Source organism: Girardinichthys multiradiatus, chromosome 1 (genome assembly GCF_021462225.1).
Source record: "Girardinichthys multiradiatus isolate DD_20200921_A chromosome 1, DD_fGirMul_XY1, whole genome shotgun sequence".
Lineage (NCBI taxonomy): Eukaryota > Metazoa > Chordata > Actinopteri > Cyprinodontiformes > Goodeidae > Girardinichthys > Girardinichthys multiradiatus.
In genome coordinates this window covers 20,178,244-20,199,192 of record NC_061794.1, presented here as the reverse complement: position 1 = coordinate 20,199,192, position 20,949 = coordinate 20,178,244, and the positions used below count along the sequence as shown (strand labels likewise).

At 37.5% G+C, this 20,949-nt stretch overlaps 1 protein-coding gene across 3 annotated transcripts in view; it reads left to right on the top strand.

Annotated features, from left to right (window-relative positions):
• Positions 1–20,949, top strand: part of LOC124873598 (thymocyte selection-associated high mobility group box protein TOX-like) — a 123,408-nt gene that overhangs the window by 38,010 nt on the left and 64,449 nt on the right. For 2 of the 3 annotated variants that reach the window (XM_047374357.1, XM_047374349.1), the window contains exons 3-4: positions 1,598–1,675; positions 20,584–20,643. In XM_047374357.1, coding sequence (XP_047230313.1) covers positions 1,598–1,675; positions 20,584–20,643 — 138 coding nt within the window. The remainder of the gene's footprint in view (positions 1–1,597; positions 1,676–20,583; positions 20,644–20,949) is intronic. The other variant, XM_047374366.1, reaches the window with a different exon arrangement.

The window sequence follows — 20,949 nt, the reverse complement described above, 5'->3', positions numbered from 1 at the left end:
GACATGCTTTTACAATAAAGTGTTATCACTCCACTTTAAAGAATCTATAATTATTTTAGCATAATTTTGTGTTTTTATGCTTGTTTAAATTTAAGGACACTAATGTCAAACGAAGCGTTGATATTTTTCTTTTTGTGTTTTTAAAAGTGCTGTAAAGTTTTTATGAATTTCAAATTATATTTTAAGGAATCTCTGATTGAGGTAGGTTAACTAGTCTAAACATGCTGGATTGTGAACTGCAGAGGATCAAATGCCGTCTAGACTGTTTAAAAACACAGTAGAATTGGTCTTTTCTTTAGTGCCAATAAGAAGCTACTAATCAGATATCAGCTTTAGGGCTGTTAGACAGTCGCAGTGGACTGCCATATTGTCTTACACAGCCTGTAAATTGTTTCTGTTTGCCGTCACAGTGTCTTTTTTCATACCTCATATGGTGCCTCACAAACAAATTTAAAAATGGTTGAGGGTTCTCCAACGCTTATGTAACTATCAGCGAGACCTCAAATAAACTCTTTATAGTTACCTTTGTCAAATACAACAGGGCATCTCAAGAAGAAAATAAATGTTGGAAAAATAGTTAAAGGGTGTCAAGATCTGAGCATTCAACTTCACTTGTGGGGGCTGTTGCCAAAGTTGCCAAAATTGACTTCAGTTTAATAAGAAATGTTGTGGTATTTTGTATTTTGTGGGATTTTTAATATTTTGTGGTATTTTAATATTATGAGATCACTTTAAACCTCCACTAAATAAGGGACTGTCTTCATTCTTTATTATTTGGAATAAAGATGGTAAAGGTAATATTACCACATTATTTTCCAAAATCTGAATTTCCAAATAACTTATTCATAGACTTGTGTGATGTTAAATATTTTTCATAATTAGAAATTTTGCAGTATCACTTTGTTTTTAATCACTATCTTATTTTTAGAGCAACTATCTTGCATAATTGAGCTATATTTTTACTGTAAAGTTTTTAATTAATTTCCGTTTATTTATTTAATTGCGATGTTGACTTTGCTGTTTTAATCGTTATTTGTTTTAGGGTGCTGTTAGTCCTGAAAAACATCTATCTTAATGCATTTTTCTATTTTTGGTTTAAGTGTGACTTATCTTACCTATTCCTTTGCTTGCTTCCTTTCTTGTTGATTTATTTTTGAAAATAAAAGCTTGGCTAACACCTCTCCTGACCCCTGAGGATTTTTTTGATCTCCTTGGCTTAGTGCCATTGTTCAGCCCCGCTGTCTGGTTGATGTGTTTTGTGTAATATGCTTGTCAGTGTATGTAAAAGAGTGGGGTGGCTTGCATGTGGGGACGAGACATGTTCAGGGGGTGGAGGGGATGTCAGCTCATTAACCTCCATTTTTTCCCTTTGCAAAGCCCTGCATAGTCTCGTGTCATTACTCCTCCCCCCTGCATTCATTTGCTAGGAATGATGAGAGAGAAAAAAGCAACAGGCAGAATGGAGGAGGGAAAGGTTCTTTACAAATGCCCTGCTTGTACCTTGCAAAACTAAAGCCCACGCATCTTGTTTCCTTCCCTAATTTTCTCCTTTCTTTCTCTTCCTTTACCTGCTGTCTGTCTGTCTTTCTGACCACAGGCCCAGTACAGTGTTAGGCTCCGCACTGCCCCCCCTTCAGGCATCAACCCATCTAGGAAAAGACTGGCCATTGCTATGGTGAGATACAGTAGCTGAAACCCCCATTGTTTTACAAGCCTTCATTGTGCTAGCCATCTAATTTGGAAAAATGAACCTTAAGGGACTAACTTTGGGCTCTGAAGGACTTTAGTTGACCCAAATGGACTATAACTAAATTGCAATATAACTGATCTTCATGGGTAAGATTCTTTTCAGCAAAAAGGCATATGCTGATCGGCCCAAACTGATGAGGGGTTTCAAAAACTACTTGATAAGCTGCGATGCAAATAAACATGTAGGAAATTAATATTGTAAAATCATGAACTATACATACAAACTGTGCGTAGTCCAACTATTATAAAGCAAGTAACAAGAAAAACTTTAATATTGATCAAAATGTGTGTCTGGTGGATGATTCACATTAATCTGTATGTGTAGAGATGAGCATGTTATGAGATGAATGTACAGCGACTGTCTAAAATAGATTTACAAAGTCCCGACTTTCTGTAAAATTTAACTCTAAAAAAATTAAAAATTAAAACCGCAAAGAAAGAATGAGCCGAACAATCAATGAGTCAAAAAACAGGAAGGAAGTAAGCTAATGTTAGCCTAGCACCACAGCAAGCACTTCTCTGAGCAACGATTGTCAGCAGAGAGAGATGCAGGTTTACTAAAGACATTTTGTAGACAAATGTGCCAAGTCATGTAAGACTTCCAAAATAAGTTATGAAGCTACTATGTTTAGAAATAAGTGTTTAGAATGAGCAAATTTCTAAAAACCCAGTTAAACCCAATGTTGGAGCAGAGAAGACTCTCCTATAACTGCAGGGGGCAGTTGGGCAGTTTGTGTTATGCTTTGCTGTGAAAAATTGCATCTGCTTAGGGTAACACACTATTGTCAGTGCCATTTTATTTTGCCTGTGAGCTGAAAACAAATTTATTTTTACTAGCTTCTCAGGCCTTCGATCTTGTCAGGAAATGGTTTTGGACTTCAAGTTTGAGAACCTCTGGTCTACAGAGAACACCATCTCATTGTTCAACATGATAAATCTGAAAAAGCTAAAAATCATAATTCTGTTTAAACTGGTAGTCAATGAACAGAACCAGCCCCAAGTCAGCTATCTCCTTTGATTATCCCTTTACAGTTCAGTATATTTTATGTTTTTACTTAATTGTTCTGTATTCAGAATAGCTTCATAAAATAAGCAGATATATTTTATTAGTATAGGTAGAATCTGTAACTTGTATTTTTCCTCATAAAGACATCCTAATCAGCTAAAGACCTATATCTAATCATCTTGTCTAAACTGAGAAAAATCTTGAAATATTGTTGCTAATTGGTTTGTTGAGCTTTTACACTGTAATAAGCTGTTGAAAGACTTTTAATCAGGTTTCACAGTTCATTAGCACAGAAAAAGCTTTGTCCATACAGTCATAGCCTGAGTTAATGGACTTGTGTCTAAATTTGTCCTGGTAAACATCAGTGCTGGATTTGATACAGTCAATGAAAGTAATAAAAATATTAATTTAAACATATTCAGATATATGTAGGGATTAGTGCAACAGTAGTTGAGATTTGTGTTTTAACAAAGCAGCTCTATAGTACAGAAGTAACTGATCTATCTATCTATCTATCTATCTATCTATCTATCTATCTATCTATCTATCTATCTATCTATCTATCTATCTATCTATCTATCTATCTATCTATCTATCGATCTATCTATCGATCTATCTATCGATCTATCTGAATAGGATGTCATCAAAGTTCATGTACATGTAAAAATAGACAAATACTTTTTGCAATACATATATATACATATATATATATATATATATATATATATATACATATATATGTACGGTATATATATATATATGTATATCGACTTAGTAATACTACTGTGCATGACCTGGTTTTCAGTGGGCTTCAATTTGCATTCAACACAGTTCAAAGCACATTGTGTGACTTAAAATTTGAATGAAAAAAAAAAAAAAGAAAACAATGACTCCCTTTACTGGAAAATCTAGGTCACTCAGTCTTCTATCTTTATCCCTTTTTAGGACCATGGTATCAAGTCTAGATATTACTATGGATATGTTGGAACTGACAAAGGAGGATTCTCTTATCCTTTACATCCCCTGTTCTTTTATTTATTTGGTTCAGAAGAAAATCATGTATTTTATTCGAGGTCAAATTGATTCCTAAAGCTCTCACTTTTATGGCTTTGTTTATGATATTTTCTTTACTTGCATAAACCTTGGCTATGCTTAAATGCATCAAAAACAATCCACAAAGATGTTTTATTGTTTAGTTCTTATGTAAATACTTACTCTACCAGTAGTTCAGATGTGTCTTAGGGTAGCTCATAGGATTAGTCTTTTCTTAAACTCAATAACTAAGAAAGTCAAATAATAAGAATGGTCTTGTTTACAAGTGAATTTTGGTTCATCCCCTCTTTACAGACCTACACAAATGGTATTGTCCTTAAACTTAGAATCAGTTTGTCTGCTCAATTGCTGAACTCTGCCCTGCACTTAAATTAAGATATTTAGCTTTAAATGCATGAAACTTAAAAAACGGATAGATCCTTGATGAAAAAAAAAAAGAAAACTTGTTTATCTTCTTATCTTTGTTATGACTCATTTATTTCTATTCGGAATGTATGTACTTAAAGGGTTTTAATTTCTCATTTGACTCATCTGCTAACTTCGCATAATCTTTTGCATTCATCAGATGTCTCTGACTGTTGCTATGTTGTGACAACAGGGTGTTTGTTGCTGTTCTAGTGATATTTTACCTGCTGAAACAGTGGTTTTATGGTTATTAACTCATTATTTAGACCAGCGGTGTCAAAGCGTCTTGCATCATGGGACAAAATAGTAAGTTGAAAGTATTCAGGGGCCTATAATTTTTTTCCAATTAAAAGTTGTGAATTATTTTCATCTTACCTGCTCAGCAATTAAACAACATATTAAACATGCAATATTTTAATAAAACAAGGTAGAAAGAACATATTATCTTTGAAATTCCTTGCTGTTTTTAGTCAAGTGTGATGAATGTCTGTGTCCAAGTCTGTTTTAGACTTATAGCTTGCTGGATATTTTTGGCCCTACTTACTACAACATAAAAAATGAAAGCAAAGACGACGCTAACAAAAGAAAAATTATTTGTGTTCATGTTTATTTTATTGAATAAGAGACAGTGCATACTAAATAACATAAGAACATTAGACTGTAATGTAAATATGTCAGATTTGGTTAGCTAATATTTAAACAGGTTAGCATTTATAAGAATATTCTATTAACTCTGAAGAACATCACATCCACAAAAACCAGCACAAACACAACAAGTAAAATTACTAAGTAAGAAGAAATTTGTTAATTCATAAAACATGTTACATCATGAGTGCAATTTTGGTTATTTTAAAAGCCACTATTTAGGGGTTTTAATGAAAATATACAGTGATGAAATGTTCCTCAGGTCTAATAGTTCTATGTTACATGAGTGCGATACATGAACTAAAAAGGCCAACTGACCAAAAGATGACTTTGTTTCTTATTTTTTTAACATGAGTTTTAAATGAAAGTTGTGAGTCTATTATAATGCTTAAATATTTATACACCTGTACTGATTTTAATGTTTTCCTAGCAACTGTAATGATAGGGTCTGGCTCTATACTTGAATTTTTTTATCCAATGACAAACTGACACCATTTCTGATGACAATGGTTTTTCCATATAAATAAAGGACTGTGCCTTCTGCATATAACTGGCATGTGACATCAGGAGGACAGACATCTGGCAGGTCATTTATGTACAGACTAAATACCAAGGGGGCCAATGTTGAACCTTGAGGCACAGCTATGTTTCTATAAGCTACATCTGAGATTTTATGATCTATTTGCACACAGCTGGAAGAAAACTTACAGGTCTATAATTGCTTTTCCCTCGTTCTTCCCCAGATTTAAAAACCGGTGTGATTACTACTGTTTTCCATGTTGTGTGAAATACTCCTTCATTAATTGAACAATTTATAATTTTACAGATAGATGGAATTAGAGCAGTTTTATTTATTTTCAGAAACCGGTGTCCATACTGTAGATATATTTTGCCATTGATGAGTTTAAAGTTGAAATTACTGTTTCTATTTTAGAGCATGTCACTTCTGGGGCGACTGTGGCTCAGGTGGTGGGAGTTCGTCCTTTAACCGGTGGCATGCTGGTCTGCCCGTCTCAGTTGTTGTGTCCTTGGGCAAGACACTTCACCTACCTTGCCTCCTGATGGTGGTCAGAAGGCCCGGTGGCACCAATTGTATGGCAGCCTCTTTTCTGTCAGTCTGCCCCAGGACAGATGTGGCTACAATGTAGCCTACCACTGTCAGTTTGTTAATGTGTGTATGAATGGGTGGATGACTGATTATAGTGTAAAGCGCTTTGGGGTCCTCAGACTAGATAAAGCGCTATACAAGAGCAGGCCATTTTTACCATTCTTGAAAAGTCAATATGGGTGCTTTAATGTTCAGTGATGTCCTTGTGTAGGTAATTTCATTAACATTTAGAGTTATTTACCTTATTGAATGGATATAATACTGATTAAAGGAATTGGCAACTACTCAAGCATCGTCATATAATTTATTATTGATATTACGTTTCTTTGGGTTTTTTGACTTCCCTGTTAATTTCTTTAGGTTCTGCCAGATGTCTTTAGCAGTTCCTTTAGAGTTATTAATAGCATCAACAAAAAACATTGCATTTGCCTTTCAGAGCACATTTATGACCTAATTTCTTCATGTAGTAAATATACGTCTGTCATGTTCCTTTTGACTTTTGAGTTACATTTTAAGAACATGATCTCAGTAACCATATCTTTTCATGTAGCCATAGTGTTGTAACTAACATTTTCCATTTAAGAGTCTTTATATTTGTCATTGAAAAGCACATCCTAAAAACAAATCTCAAAAGTACCTGCATCACATCCATTGCTTTAGGGACAAATTTGTACCTCAAGCACATGGCCCCCTGCACTGGGGGAGGGCACAGAAAATTATTCCAAGGGCCGCAAATGGCCCCTAGGCCACACTTTGAACTCCCCTGGTTTAGACTGTTTCAACAGCTAAGATTCTAATAATGTATTCTATATGAGGCATGCTACAGATCTTGTCAGTTTGTTTAATGTGTTTTAAACCTACTCTCTGTGATTTTTTTTAAACATCATATTTACAAATAAATGCATAAAACTGCATTCCACCCTTTTTACATCCTAAAGACATTTTGTGAGTAGCTTGTAAGTTATTTGCTGTCTTACCCAAACCTAGTATCAGTGCTTCTCTTCTGTTCTTTGTCACATGCATAAACTGAAGACTAGTTGGCATCCTTGGAGATAAACTGATGCATTTACTTGACATATAATGTTTTATTGTTGTCAAAACAGCCAAACTTGACACTTGTTCTTCATGCTTTGCTGTTATACATTTTGTTTTGTGTAGAGTACCAGATTACGATAAGATATCCAATTATATGCTGAAGAAAAGCAGCCGTTTTTTTTGTGTTGTTTTTTTTTTTCCCTTTTCCTGTTGTAGTTATCTGATGTTTGCGGTGAGCAGAAGCAAATGGCTGGGGCAACGTGACGTTCACTGTGCCCTTTATCTTCTCTCATCACTGTTTATCCCAGTCAGTTAGAAGTGGCTCGTGCTCTCCTAGATACCTAAGAAATTATAATTTCTTACAGCTCTTATACATAGGGGTTTTTTCACAGCATACTCTGTCGGGTAGACCTGTTGTACTAAAGCCTAGCGTAGCATAGCACCACAGCACCTGCTGGACCTGTTGGCTAATCGCTTTTGATGCTGATTTGATTGATGCCAACGAAGCACTGCCAGCACTACTGGGGTCCTTGAAGGCTACCACAGCAGGATGATGGAGGCCATGCGGGTTGCACTTTGGTTTTGACATATTCCTTTCTTCTACACCTTTGCACAATGGCTTACATGTGGCTCACTCAATGGCTGTGACCTTGTTTGCACTCTGCCTGAGTTGCTGCAGAGACAAACTGATGTCACTGATGATGCACGCTACAATATGTGCTCACGCCACTTGGAGACGCAGCAGTCACGCCTCCAACAACAAGTCAATATGCACCAAAGCCTAAATGGGAAAATCAATTTGGTGTTTTGGTTGATCGCCTTAAAAGTTGCTAAATCAGAAAGAATCTGAAAGCACAACATTTGCATCAGTGTTAATGTGGACTTGATGTGGAAATGACAGCAATTTTGCTTTTGGGATTATGCAGATGTATGAAGTTCTTTCATTGTGAAATATTGCACTAATTTAATTGTCTTTAGTCGGCCTGTTCTGTGGGGCTGCTTACAGGTATCAAGATATACCGAGGTTTCAAAATCTTTAAGTTTTCTGACATAATGTTCCTATGATTTAAACCTTTCACAAAACATCGGTGTCATAAGCCCACAAAGACGAGCCACCTTTGAGCTTTCTCTGGCAACACAAGTGGAAAAACCCTTTTAAATCCTGCGTCTGGCTGGTCACACAAACCATACGCCATCACTACATCATATTCTCGACTAGTGAAGCCCCTTTGTAAGAGGGGTCCTCATAGTCCTTTTAACCAGTTTTTCAAAAAGTGCTATAATGAAATTTCTCCTACAGTAAATCAGAACTTACCCACCTCCCTCACCTGTTGCTTTAAACATCTGGTGAGCTAGTTGAAGGAAGGTTCATGTGTTTTCTGTATAATTTTGCTGTTTGGAAATGTTCCCACTTGTAAAAACCACAGACAGAAAAGGTGTGCAACCTAATAATAGGAAAACCTGTGACTTTTACTTCTAAGCATTACATGCATTGAAGTACTCCACTGCATAGCTAGCCAGTAGAGGACTTAAAGTTGAATGAATAATGACATAGCCACATTCCTCACCTGGTTGAAGCCCTATTGAGAACCCTGTTGGGCCCGTCATAAACAGGAGATTTACAGTGAATGAAAACAGTACAACTAAATAAACAGCATCTGGAAGGCTGTGGCTGCTGGAACAAGGTTAACAAAGCTAATCTTCAATAGATCAATGAGTTGACTACATAATAGGGTAGCTATGTTGATCACTGATCTTTTTTTATGTTTAAGAAATTCATATTTGTACATCTTGAGTTGTTTCTTATTCTCACTTTTAAAGATAAAATTAACAAGTGAAATGGGAAACTTTTTGTTTTTATTTAGTTTAGCACAATAATAGATTCTCAATAGTTGTGCACACCTAAATGTTCTCCTAAGAAAGCCAAATCCAAAATTTTATTTTCTTAAATATTCAGGTCATTTTGGTTTGCCTAAGAGCACCAAAGTATTAAAATAATTAATCTCTAAAAATACAACTTGCCTAATAAGAATGCACACTCTGTTATTTATTAACTAGAAACATACCTCGTATAACACTGCTATTGAAGTGCATGGCAGATACGCGATAGTCTGACGGGACTATTAGTAAATACATTTTAATCCTACACAGAGTCTTCAGTTTCTTTATTTGAGACAAAAATTATACTAACTTTTTAGACATTATTTTAAAGCTTTAAAAAAAATAAAAAAATAAAATTAGAAAATCTCTTGTCTAACAGCCACTGACTTGTGTGTGTAGGTAAACTGTCATCCGTTTAGATTTTTATCCTGTTGTGAACCGTTGTAAACCCGAGTTTAAGGTGGAAACAAAGCCTTTTTTTGGCAACCCACATGCCCCACACTCCCACCTCGCACTACCTCTCCATGTTCTCAGTCTCCATTCGTATCTCTTTTCATGTCTGTTTCTGGCTGTTGGCTCTGTTTTGTGGTTGTTCCAGCACATCAACAGCAAAGTGGATAAATGGGAGCTTCAACTTCTTTTTTTTTTTCTTTTTTGCTGCTGCACATCCCAAGGCAAAGGTGGAACCGGAAGTGGTATAAACCTTTTTTTAGTTCACTTTAGTGTGCTGCTCTTGGTTGCAGCTGATGAGTGGATTGGTCCATCCAGGAATTGGTTTTCGTATTTGCTGTGAACTTTGAGCTAAATGAGACAGTTTTCTGTCAGTTGAACTTCAACTGAGTGCAGCTCACTGGTGCCTTTAAACAACAAATTTCATGTTTTACATCATACCTTCATTTTTTTTTTTTACCTAAAAGTGTGTAATAAAATGGTGAATTATAGTTTAAACAATCCATCTATTGTCTATACCCGCTTATCCTTGCAGGGTCAGAGGGCGTGATGCCTATCTCCAGCAAGAGGCAGTGTACACCTTGGACAGGTCGCCATTCCATCGTAGGGCAAAACAGAGACACACAGGACAAACAGCCATGCAAACACTTATGCCTACGGATGATTTAGATAGACCAATTAACCTAACAGTTATGTTTTTTGGACTTTGGGAGGAAGCCAGAGAACCCGGAGAGAACCCTTGCATGCATGGGGGAACATGCAAACTCCATGTAGAAAATCCCTAGGCCAGGATTCCAACCATGGAACTTCTTGCGGCAAAGCATCAGTTGTATCAACTGTGACACCGCTCAGCCCTAATTTAAACAATTCTATAGAAAAAGGCAATCATTGACCAATTTTTTAAAAGATGTTTCTGTGTTGCCGGTGGCCTTTATTTCACAGCTGCCAGACAGGAAATAGGCAGAGAGAAGACATGCAGCAAAGGTCACAAAATCTAACGCCACACGGCTGTGTCGAGGAACAACAGCTTCTCTGCATATGCCTGCTTCCCCACTAGCCACACGCTGCCCAAAAATAATTTAAGAATTTGAAAACAATCTCAACAAAAGCTGTTTTAGTATAATATACCATTTAATATGTAGCAAAATGAAGTGCATAGAAATACCCCTGTAGACCATTTGTAAATAAAGATCATATGCTTTCTTTGTTAAAATATAGCACCTCCCATATGTGGAAAGGATAAACGTTTTCTAAAATAAAAGTAGTTAACTTTATTTTTTAAGGATTCCTTTATACAGGTCCTTCTCAAAATATTAGCATATTGTGATAAAGTTAATTATTTTCCATAATGTCATGATGAAAATTTAACATTCATATATTTTAGATTCATTGCACACTAACTGAAATATTTCAGGTCTTTTATTGTCTTAATACGGATGATTTTGGCAGACAGCTCATGAAAACCCAAAATTCCTATCTCACAAAATTAGCATATTTCATCCGACCAAAAAAAGAAAAGTGTTTTTAATACATAAAACGTCAACCTTCAAATAATCATGTACAGTTATGCACTCAATACTTGGTCGGGAATCCTTTGGCAGAAATTACTGCTTCAATGCGGCGTGGCATGGAGGCAATCAGCCTGCGGCACTGCTGAGGTCTTATGGAGGCCCAGGATGCTTCGATAGCGGCCTTTAGCTCATCCAGAGTGTTGGGTCTTGAGTCTCTCAACGTTCTCTTCACAATATCCCACAGATTCTCTATGGGGTTCAGGTCAGTAGAGTTGGCAGGCCAATTGAGCACAGTGATACCATGGTCAGTAAACCATTTACCAGTGGTTTTGGCACTGTGAGCAGGTGCCAGGTCGTGCGGAAAAATGAAATCTTCATCTCCATAAAGCTTTTCAGCAGATGGAAGCATGAAGTGCTCCAAAATCTCCTGATAGCTAGCTGCATTGACCCTGCCCTTGATAAAACACAGTGGACCAACACCAGCAGCTGACACGACACCCCAGACCATCACTGACTGTGGGTACTTGACACTGGACTTCTGGCATTTTGGCATTTCCTTCTCCCCAGTCTTCCTCCAGACTCTGGCACCTTGATTTCCGAATGACATGCAGAATTTGCTTTCATCCGAAAAAAGTACTTTGGACCACTGAGCAACAGTCCAGTGCTGCTTCTCTGTAGCCCAGGTCAGGCGCTTCTGCCGCTGTTTCTGGTTCAAAAGTGGCTTGACCTAGGGAATGCGGCACCTGTAGCCCATTTCCTGCACACGCCTGTGCACGGTGGCTCTGGATGTTTCTACTCCAGACTCAGTCCACTGCTTCCACAGGTCCCCCAAGGTCTGGAATCGGCCCTTCTCTACAATCTTCCTCGGGGTCCGGTCACCTCTTCTCGTTGTGCAGCGTTTTCTGCCACACTTTTTCCTTCCCACAGACTTCCCACTGAGGTGCCTTGATACAGCACTCTGGGAACAGCCTATTCGTTCAGAAATTTCTTTCTGTGTCTTACCCTCTTGCTTGAGGGTGTCAATAGTGGCCTTCTGGACAGCAGTCAGGTCGGCAGTCTTACCCATGATTGGGGTTTTGAGTGATGAACCAGGCTGGGAGTTTTAAAGGCCTCAGGAATCTTTTGCAGGTGTTTAGAGTTAACTCGTTGATTCAGATGATGAGGTTCATAGCTCGTTTAGAGACCCTTTTAATGATATGCTAATTTTGTGAGATAGGAATTTTGGGTTTTCATGAGCTGTATGCCAAAATCATCCGTATTAAGACAATAAAAGACCTGAAATATTTCAGTTAGTGTGCAATGAATCTAAAATATATGAATGTTAAATTTTCATCATGACATTATGGAAAATAATTAACTTTATCACAATATGCTAATATTTTGAGAAGGACCTGTATATACCATTAGTATGGTAATTGGATCATACTCAACTAACTCTGGTGACGAATTTCATGGCACTACGGACTTTCACATTGATCTTTGGCTGACAGCAGAATATAATTTAAGATTTGTTTACTTAAATAATCATAGTATAAACATTACCTAAAACCAGTGTAGCTTCATGATTTTTCTTTGATGACAATCAGATTATTCTAAGAAAAATCGTCTTTCTCTGTGGATTTGCATATTGAGGTCTTTGCTAAGTGAAATGCTAATGCTAGCTTGCCTTTTCTTGCATCATTCTGTTTCTTCTGTTTGTTGTGTGGAGTACTCCAGATTTATACATATATCACTTGTATTTGAATGTCAGGATTTTATTGATTACTGTCTTAGTTACTCCTTGTGTTTTCAGCTACCTCTTTTTGTGGAATACCTGAGCTGTAGCTGTTCACATCACATCCAAGTTAAAAAAGGGAGCTGCTACAACCAGGACTGTCTCTATTTAATTGTGCTTTAATTTGATTTGCATTGTAAAGGTGGAAAAACACTTGGGATGGTAAGAAAAGCCCAGATTATTTCAACTAACAACTTCCACTTAGATTTTATTTGTTGAATTCCACTTAACATTACCATGGAAAACAAATGACCGTATTTTTCAAATCTTGTCCTGATGCACACAGCTTAGATAACAGCACAGACCATGTCTTTGATTTCTGTTTGTTGAGGTTTTGTTTTATTAAGGATGGGGAGGTGATGATATTAGTGAAGCATTAGAACCTGTTGACAATCTGGCAAGGCGGTGAAAAGAGATTGTAGTATATTGCTGTTCTATGTTCTTGTGCAGGTGCATCAGTTGTATTTTTCTGCTTTTCCTTTAGCTTCATCAACTTGGTTTAAATATTAAAATAGAGCATCAAGCTTGAGGTGTTTTCAACACGACACTATTTAGAAGCATTCTTCTATTAGGCTGTTTTCTGTCACATTTTTACACTTTTTGGTTTCTATCTTCAGGTAGCACTGTAATACAATATAGGCTATCATAGCAAATATGGGATGGTTTTTAAAAAGCTGTCAGGAAGAAGAATCCAATTTCTAGATGATATTGTAATGACTGTGCTTATCAAAAATATTTTGTGAAAGATGATTCATGATAAAAAAAAACTGGTACATGAATGACAACTAGTTCATTTTAAGGACGAAGATTCTGTGCAGCTATTCCACCTAACGCGTATTAACATCCACCAGAGAGATGCAGGAAACTTCTCCATCTATAAACACAACCTTTTTGTTTTGCATATGAAAATAAATCATGCAGCTGATAAATTGGGGTCACATAAGTAACTTGATATTGGTACAATAGATGTGACCCCAGTAGTGCTGCAGCTGTGCATGCACAAGTAGTGTGACTTTAGTGCGAACACGGCTGTGTGTGCAGGATCAAACTCTCACACCCAGGAAGAGGCCCTGTTTCCCTTATCTAACGACAACAGAGCATGTGTCGCCATGGCCACCGGCTGTGCTTTTTATGGGCTTTGTGCGTGTGTGTATGTATGCGCATGTTTTCCGTCCCTGTGTATATGTGTGTGCCATGTTCATTGTTTGCCCATGTTCATTGTTTGCTTGGGGCGTGGTGCAATACCAGATTTGTTACTGTAGCCTCTCTTTTTCTGCATACTTTCCATGCAACTGCGAGAATTTCAAATTTCTTTCTTTCTTTCTGTCTTTCTTTCTTTTACCATATTGTCTTGTTTTTTCCCTCCTCTCTCTGCAGTTATTGGTTGTATGTGTGTGTGCGTGTGTGTTCGTGTCTCTGCCTCCTCATCCTCCTCAGGCTTTGAACCAGCAGTGACAAGTTGGGCAACATCAAAATTCGGTGGCGCACATTGTCTCAGGTTGGGGTTTGTTAGGTCGCTCCTACAGCTTAATTGAACAGAGGACTGGAGGAGAAGGAGTGAGATGTGAAGAGAGAAATGAAGATAGGAGGGAGGAAGATGAGGAAGAAGGGTGCTCAAACAGGCATACATATTGCATGAGCCCCCACCTCCTTCACCACCACACCCCATCTCTTCACAGAATGGCTATGTACTGTTCTGGGTTTATTAATTCCGCTCGGCGAGCGAATTATTTTTAGAGACTTGGTGTACTGGCAAAGGCTTTTAAAGTCACACCTAGCACATATTCTGCTTATAGATTTTCTCTTATTAATTCAAAAGTTCAGAAAGTTGTGGTTGCTCTATGGTGTGATATTTTCTGTTGTTGCTGTTTTCTTTTCTTTTGCAACATTAGTGTAAATTGGGTAAAAACTAAATTTCTTAGTTGTTGCACCTCACTACATAAGTTATAAGATTCAGTAGTTAGTTCCAGTGATTGTTTACAGAGACTAAATAATGGTTGTTTGGTATGTTGAAGCCACAGTGCGAGGAAAAAAAAGTATTTGCCCCTTATAGATTCCTGCTTTTTTTTTTTTTTTTGTCACATGTAAATGTTTCAGATCATCAAACAAATGTTAATAACAAGATAACCCGAGTAAATAGTGAAACAGTTTTCAAATGGTGATTTCTTTTAAAAACTTGGCCCTTTATAAAAAAGTAATTCCCCTCCTTTTTTCAAATCATGAACTAACTCTGATTAACCACATTTTTGGAAATCTAAGTTCAATATCATAGCCACACCCAGTCCTCAATACGACCTCCACATTCGCTGGTTTTTCTGATGAAGATCTGTGAAAAGTCTTTGAATAAATTTATTTTTATATGTTTGGCAAGTTGCTATTTATTCGTAACAACAGAATGCTATGTTCGCTGGACCTCTCCATTTCGAAGATCAGTTCAATTTAATTCAGTTTATTTATATAGCACTATTTCACAACATATTGTCTCAAGGCACTTGAAACAAAAAATTCAATCAAGTTATACAGATTCCAAGTCAAGTGCATATGTTACAATCTAAGTTATCAAATTATACAGTGAAATTCAGTTTATTGTTTTAACTGGTTAAAAAGTTTTTTATCTAAGGAAACACAACAGATTGCATAGAGTCAGGGAGTTGCAGCATTAACTCATCCTGGATGAGCATGTAGCGACAGTGGAAAGGAAAACTCCCCTTTAACAGGATGAAACCTCCAACAGATCCAGGATTATTTTACAGTTAAAGGAAAGAGTTAATTGTAATAGTAGGTCCTTTAGTGGCTTCATCTAGGAAAGAAAGACCAATAAACAGATAAGCTGTGAGCTAGTTTTCAAGTCTAGAGTATGAAAGAGAGCACATACAGTTAGTCACAGTAGAAGCTCAACCAGCAGCTATGTCTAGGAGAGAGACAGGGTTAATCACTGAAAGACAGGGTCAAGTGTATCATCTGTAGAAGAAAAACATGAAGTTGTTGGCATTAATAATCCATCTAATGCCCCCCTCCAGGAAGGTGCCTTAGCTACACAATGCTAGGCCATATGTAGCTTCTATGAAGAGAAAAAACAGAGAGAGAAGATAAAGTTAAAAGCTGAAATAACAGCAAATAATGCAAAATTGGAGAGTAGTAGGAGAATGTAGCAGAGTGAAGAAAAGTGGTCATTATATCCTCCAGCCTATAGCAGCATAACTACAGAGATAGGTCAGGATAACCTAAGCCACTCTAACTATAAGCTTTATCAAAAAGGACAGTTTTAAGCCTAGCCTTAAAAGTAGACGGGGTGTCTGCTTTACAGACTAAAACAGGGAGCTGGTTCCACAGGAGAGGAACCTGATAACTAAAGGATCTGCCTCCCATTCTACTTCTAGAGACTCTAGGAACCACCAGTAAATCTGCAGTCTGAGAATGAAGTGCTCTATTAGGAACATATGGAACAATCAGATCTCTGATGTATGATGGAGCTAGATCATTAAGGGCTTTATATGTGAGGAGGAGAATTTGAAATTCTATTCTGGATTTAACAGGTAGCCAATGAAGGGAAGCTAAAATAGGAGAAATATGATCTTTTTTTTTAGTTCTCATTAGAACTCGTGCTGCAGGGTTTTGGATCAGCTGAAGGCTTTTAATTGCATTTAGTGGACATAATGATAGTAAATTAGAGTAGTCCAGCCTTGAAGTAATAAATGCGTAAACAGGTATTTTAGCCTTATTTCTTTCTTAACAGGGTATTTCAAATTTTAGCAATATTTCAGAGGTGAAAGAAGGAAATCCTAGAAACCTGTTTAATGTGGAATTTAAATGACATGCGCTGGTTGTCATTTTTATACCCCAGGGGCACATGAGGTCATGGGCTACTAACTATAAGTTACTCACCATGAGGTTAAAAAGAAAGTCTTATACAAAATATTAAGTTTAAATGTATTGTATAGAAATTGTTTGAGGAAGCACTAATTGTAACATCTGTGCTTTTATGAGTTTTCAGTGTGTCATTATATTACTGCAATAAAAGAGGGAGTTATTTTGGAGTTTTAAAAACAAGTTGTGAGTTCTTGATATGTAAAAATGTATTCTATGTCTAAAATGCCATCACTGTCAGCTGTATTTCATGAATGCTGATGAGAAATATGCCTTTTTTATGTGAAACAAACCAAAAAGAACCAGAGGTTTAAAATTAAAATACAAAACAAATCCTGTTATACTTGAGTAGTATTTTAGATACTTTTATTTGTACCAATGTACAACGTAATATCCAGTTGTAAAACTCTATTCCTCATGTTACCAGACATCTGTGTTTGCATGTTTTCAATAATCAGTCCCATTTGGCCCTTTAGATGAAGTGTTTTCCTTGGCTTATTTTCATTAGTTTGACATGGTTTTTCTCTGTAGTGACTTAGTAGTTGTGGCATTACACCACAAGGAGTTGATCTTCACCCTCTTCCACCTCCACACAAACAGATGTTGCCTGGAAGGCTTAGTAAGGAGCTTATAAAAATTGTCTGTCAATCAAAAGCAGTATTCAGAGGAGCCTCAAATCCTGTCATCAGTCTTTCAGAGGACTCCTAGATGAAAGGATCCCACCCTTATATTGCACCATTAGAACTGTGTAAATATTACATGTTATCCCTGGATATGCTAGTTAGCATTACTTCCACCTTGTGGCTTCATTATTTTTGAAACACTCAACTTTGTCATTGATTGTGATGCATGACCCAGTTATTTGACTGCCTTTTTCCCTTTTCACCTCTCTTGCTCATTTTCCTCATTCTCTTTCCTCTCACACTGAATTTGTCCTTTTTGTCTCTTCACTTACTCCCTCTGCTTTGCCTTCATTCTTTCAGCTTGTCTCTGTGTTACTCTCATCCTCTCTCCCTCTCATCTATGCATTCTTTATTTCACAATTTGTCTCTCTTCCACAGCTTATTATTATTTCTCTCTCTGTTCTTTCAACCCTCTTTTCCTTCTTTTCCTCCACCCTTCGTCTTCATGTTTTTTCATTTCTCTCCACCAGCACCACGTGTGTCACGGATTGAAACATCGCAAGCAGTGGTCCCTGCTGAACAATTACCATGCAAAGCAATCCAAATAGAGATGTTTGCCGAAAACAACATGTGTGTAATTACTGCTTAATGAGGCCCTTGTCTCAGGCAGAATGCCCAATTAAGCTGCCGATGAGAAAGTGATGCCAAGCCCTGCTGAAGAAAAAGAGACGAATGAAGGGAGACAAAAAGGGGGGATGATGGAGAAGTATAACTGGGAAGGTTGTAACATAGAGAGAAAAATTGAGATATTGGGAACATTAGGACGATGCGTAAAAGTAAGCGATAGAAGTAAGACAATAAAAGAGAAAACTTAAAAGAAGCAGAACACAAAAAAGAGAAAGAGTAAAAGATATTCCCCAGCACACATGGAGTAATAGCTGAGCTGATAGCACTGAGCCAGCAGTAAATTGGCATTTTAAATGGAAGAGCGAGAAAGTGCAAAGCCGTGTCATTTAGAGAAAGGAGCATAAGGAAAATGCTCTACATTGCAATATATGAGCAGCCATGTTGAAACACAAAATGGCTGACCTTTTTCTGGGCTGATTCGGCCTTTCTGATGATCATTGCGTTGCCTGATGTAAGTGGCGAAATTTATCATTGTCCCGATTCATTTCTTCTCTTTGAGCAGCGAGGACTTGCACCTGAAGAACTCACTTTGCAAAATTAACTTAATTGAAAGCTCCGGCAGTGTTGTGGGGTTAAAAACAACATTGTTCAGCCACTATGATCTCTTTCTTCCCGAGAGGATCTTTAACAGACTCTCTAAGTGGCTTTGCGTCATATTAAAGTGGATTTTAATGGAATAAAATGGCTCAGTTAGAAGAGAACAAGAGGCTGTCATGTGAGAAGGGAAGAGTCTATTGCAGATATGTGACCCAGGTCAGGATTGTGTGACCCTCTCAGCAGGTTAGTCAGATGATAAACACTCCCATGCTTGATCAAGCAACCAAACGTATCTACAGCACAATTAGTCAGTATTCAACTTCAGCAAACAAGGAGCACTCTCTTGCTGCTTTTAGATTGATTCCTTTAAATGTGAACAAGACCTAAACGCTCCATATATACAGCTCCTGATTCAGTTTGCATATGTAGATGAATGTAATCATTAAATTGCTCATGTGAATCCTCACTTGGGCTTTTTAATGCATGCATCGTTAACCAATTGTTGCCCCAAGGCAAGTTCTCGTTCCACGCAACCTTTCCTCTGCAATAATGTACAGTAATTTCTCTTTCTCACCACTCACATGCTCATTCACCTACTTCAGCTTTTTCCTGCCTTCTAGCGTAGATATTAGATATCTCCCCAAAGGAATTCAGCTCATTTCCGTCCATTAGGCTACCTATTTGGCCATTGTTTTGAGCAGGTACATCTTATGATCCATTTGTATGCTCTCCTATCCGGCATTTCTTTACTTTTCAAACCATCAGTAACCTCCTTAGCACAATCGGACCATCCCCAAACTGAGACGGGCCCCTCTATTTAATTCTTTAGAATGTGACATGGATTGCTGTCTAGTTTGATCATGTTTCTTCTGCTGTCATTTCTAACTCTCTTTTTCGGCCTTGACATTAAAAGATTGACTTCAGTCAACAAATAGAGGAGTTGACTCCATTTGACAAAGGGAATTTGTGTGTATGCTATTACGGTTCCAGTTTGAAGTTTACATACACTCATTATGCACATGAAAGCATTAATTTGGGCCCTTTAATGATGCATTTTAACTATGCTTTATTCTGAATTGGTTGATTATACGGCACACAATTTTGATGCTTTGAATATAATGAGGATTTTTTTCTATTCCACTCAAAGATTGAATATAACTACACTGCCACTAGTAATTGGTTAATTGTCCCTTAACAAGTTGCAGAGAAACCACACACTTTCTGTTTCCATCAGCAAGATCCTGTCATATGGTTTGGCTGGATACTCAACCACTCATCTTATCAGAAATGGAAGAGTTCTTTTAATTTGATTGATTTGCTGGCATAGACTCATCTTTTAGGCATACTACATAAATCCTCAATATGGTTGAGGTCATAGCAATTCCAGAAGCTCAATGTTAAACTGCTTTCTTAATGTGGGACAACAACTGTCTTCAGTGTACTTATGTTGAATGTCGCACCTTGACTCCTGCAAGCATTCATCTTTTCTTTGTAGCCAAGCAGCTCAATCCTTGTCTCATCATAAAACATGCTCCACAAGGCATTTGGTTTTTCCATGCAAGTTGCTGAAAATTTCAGATGGCCCTGAATGTGTTGTTTTATGCCTTAAAAAAGATTTGTTTAGTTGTTTTCTCTCCAGCAATTGCAACACATTTAACACTAATCTCTTTCTTTCAGCGATTTAGCTCAGTAGAGAGAGCAGAGCTAGCATGGTGCACTCTGCTGTTGACCCTGTGTTGTTTCCCTGCACCCTCGCTGGTTGGGAGTCATTTGTTGTTACGTGAGCCCTAACCCCATGTCAAGGAGTGTTTTGGCACCAGCAGCAAGTGATCCTTCATTGCCTGATTAGCTCCAGTTAGAAGACACAGCATGCCTTCACTTCACAGCTCACACACAACACACCCTCAAAGACCGCAAGCACACACTTCCCAACTGAATGCAGTCATAGATTCATTCACACTGATTCCCTTTTCTCTCACAACCAGCAGAGCCTACAGGGAAAAGCCCATCTCTCGTCACCACGCTCATGTAGCCTAATTACCGGCCCGCTGACGAACAGTAATTGCCCGTGCTGCCATGCCACCACGAGGTTTAACCAAAGTGACAAAGTCATTAGTCTCACACTTGAGGCCACCCGTAAAGAGCTTTAGAGCTTTTCCTCTTTGTACCTTCTCCCCAGGCACCCACTGTCTTTTTTTCCAAATCTCCTCTTGAATACAATGTTTATGTATCCCTTCTGTTTCTGTTCACAGTTTGATGCTGACAACATGTACATGAATGACAGCAACCAAGAGTTTCGGTCACCAAATCAGGTAAGCCAGCCTATGCTATTAAGACAGTGACATTGTTTTGGTTAATATAGGGCCCTTTAAAAATATTCATGCCAAGTGCACCTTTGTATTTTATTGGGATTTTACACATACAGGTCCTTCTCAAAATATTAGCATATTGTGATAAAGTTCATTATTTTCCATAATGTAATGATGAAAATTTAACATTCATATATTTTAGATTCATTGCACACTAACTGAAATATTTCAGGTTTTTTATTGTCTTAATACAGATAATTTTGGCATACAGCTCATGAAAACCCAAAATTCCTATCTCACAAAATTAGC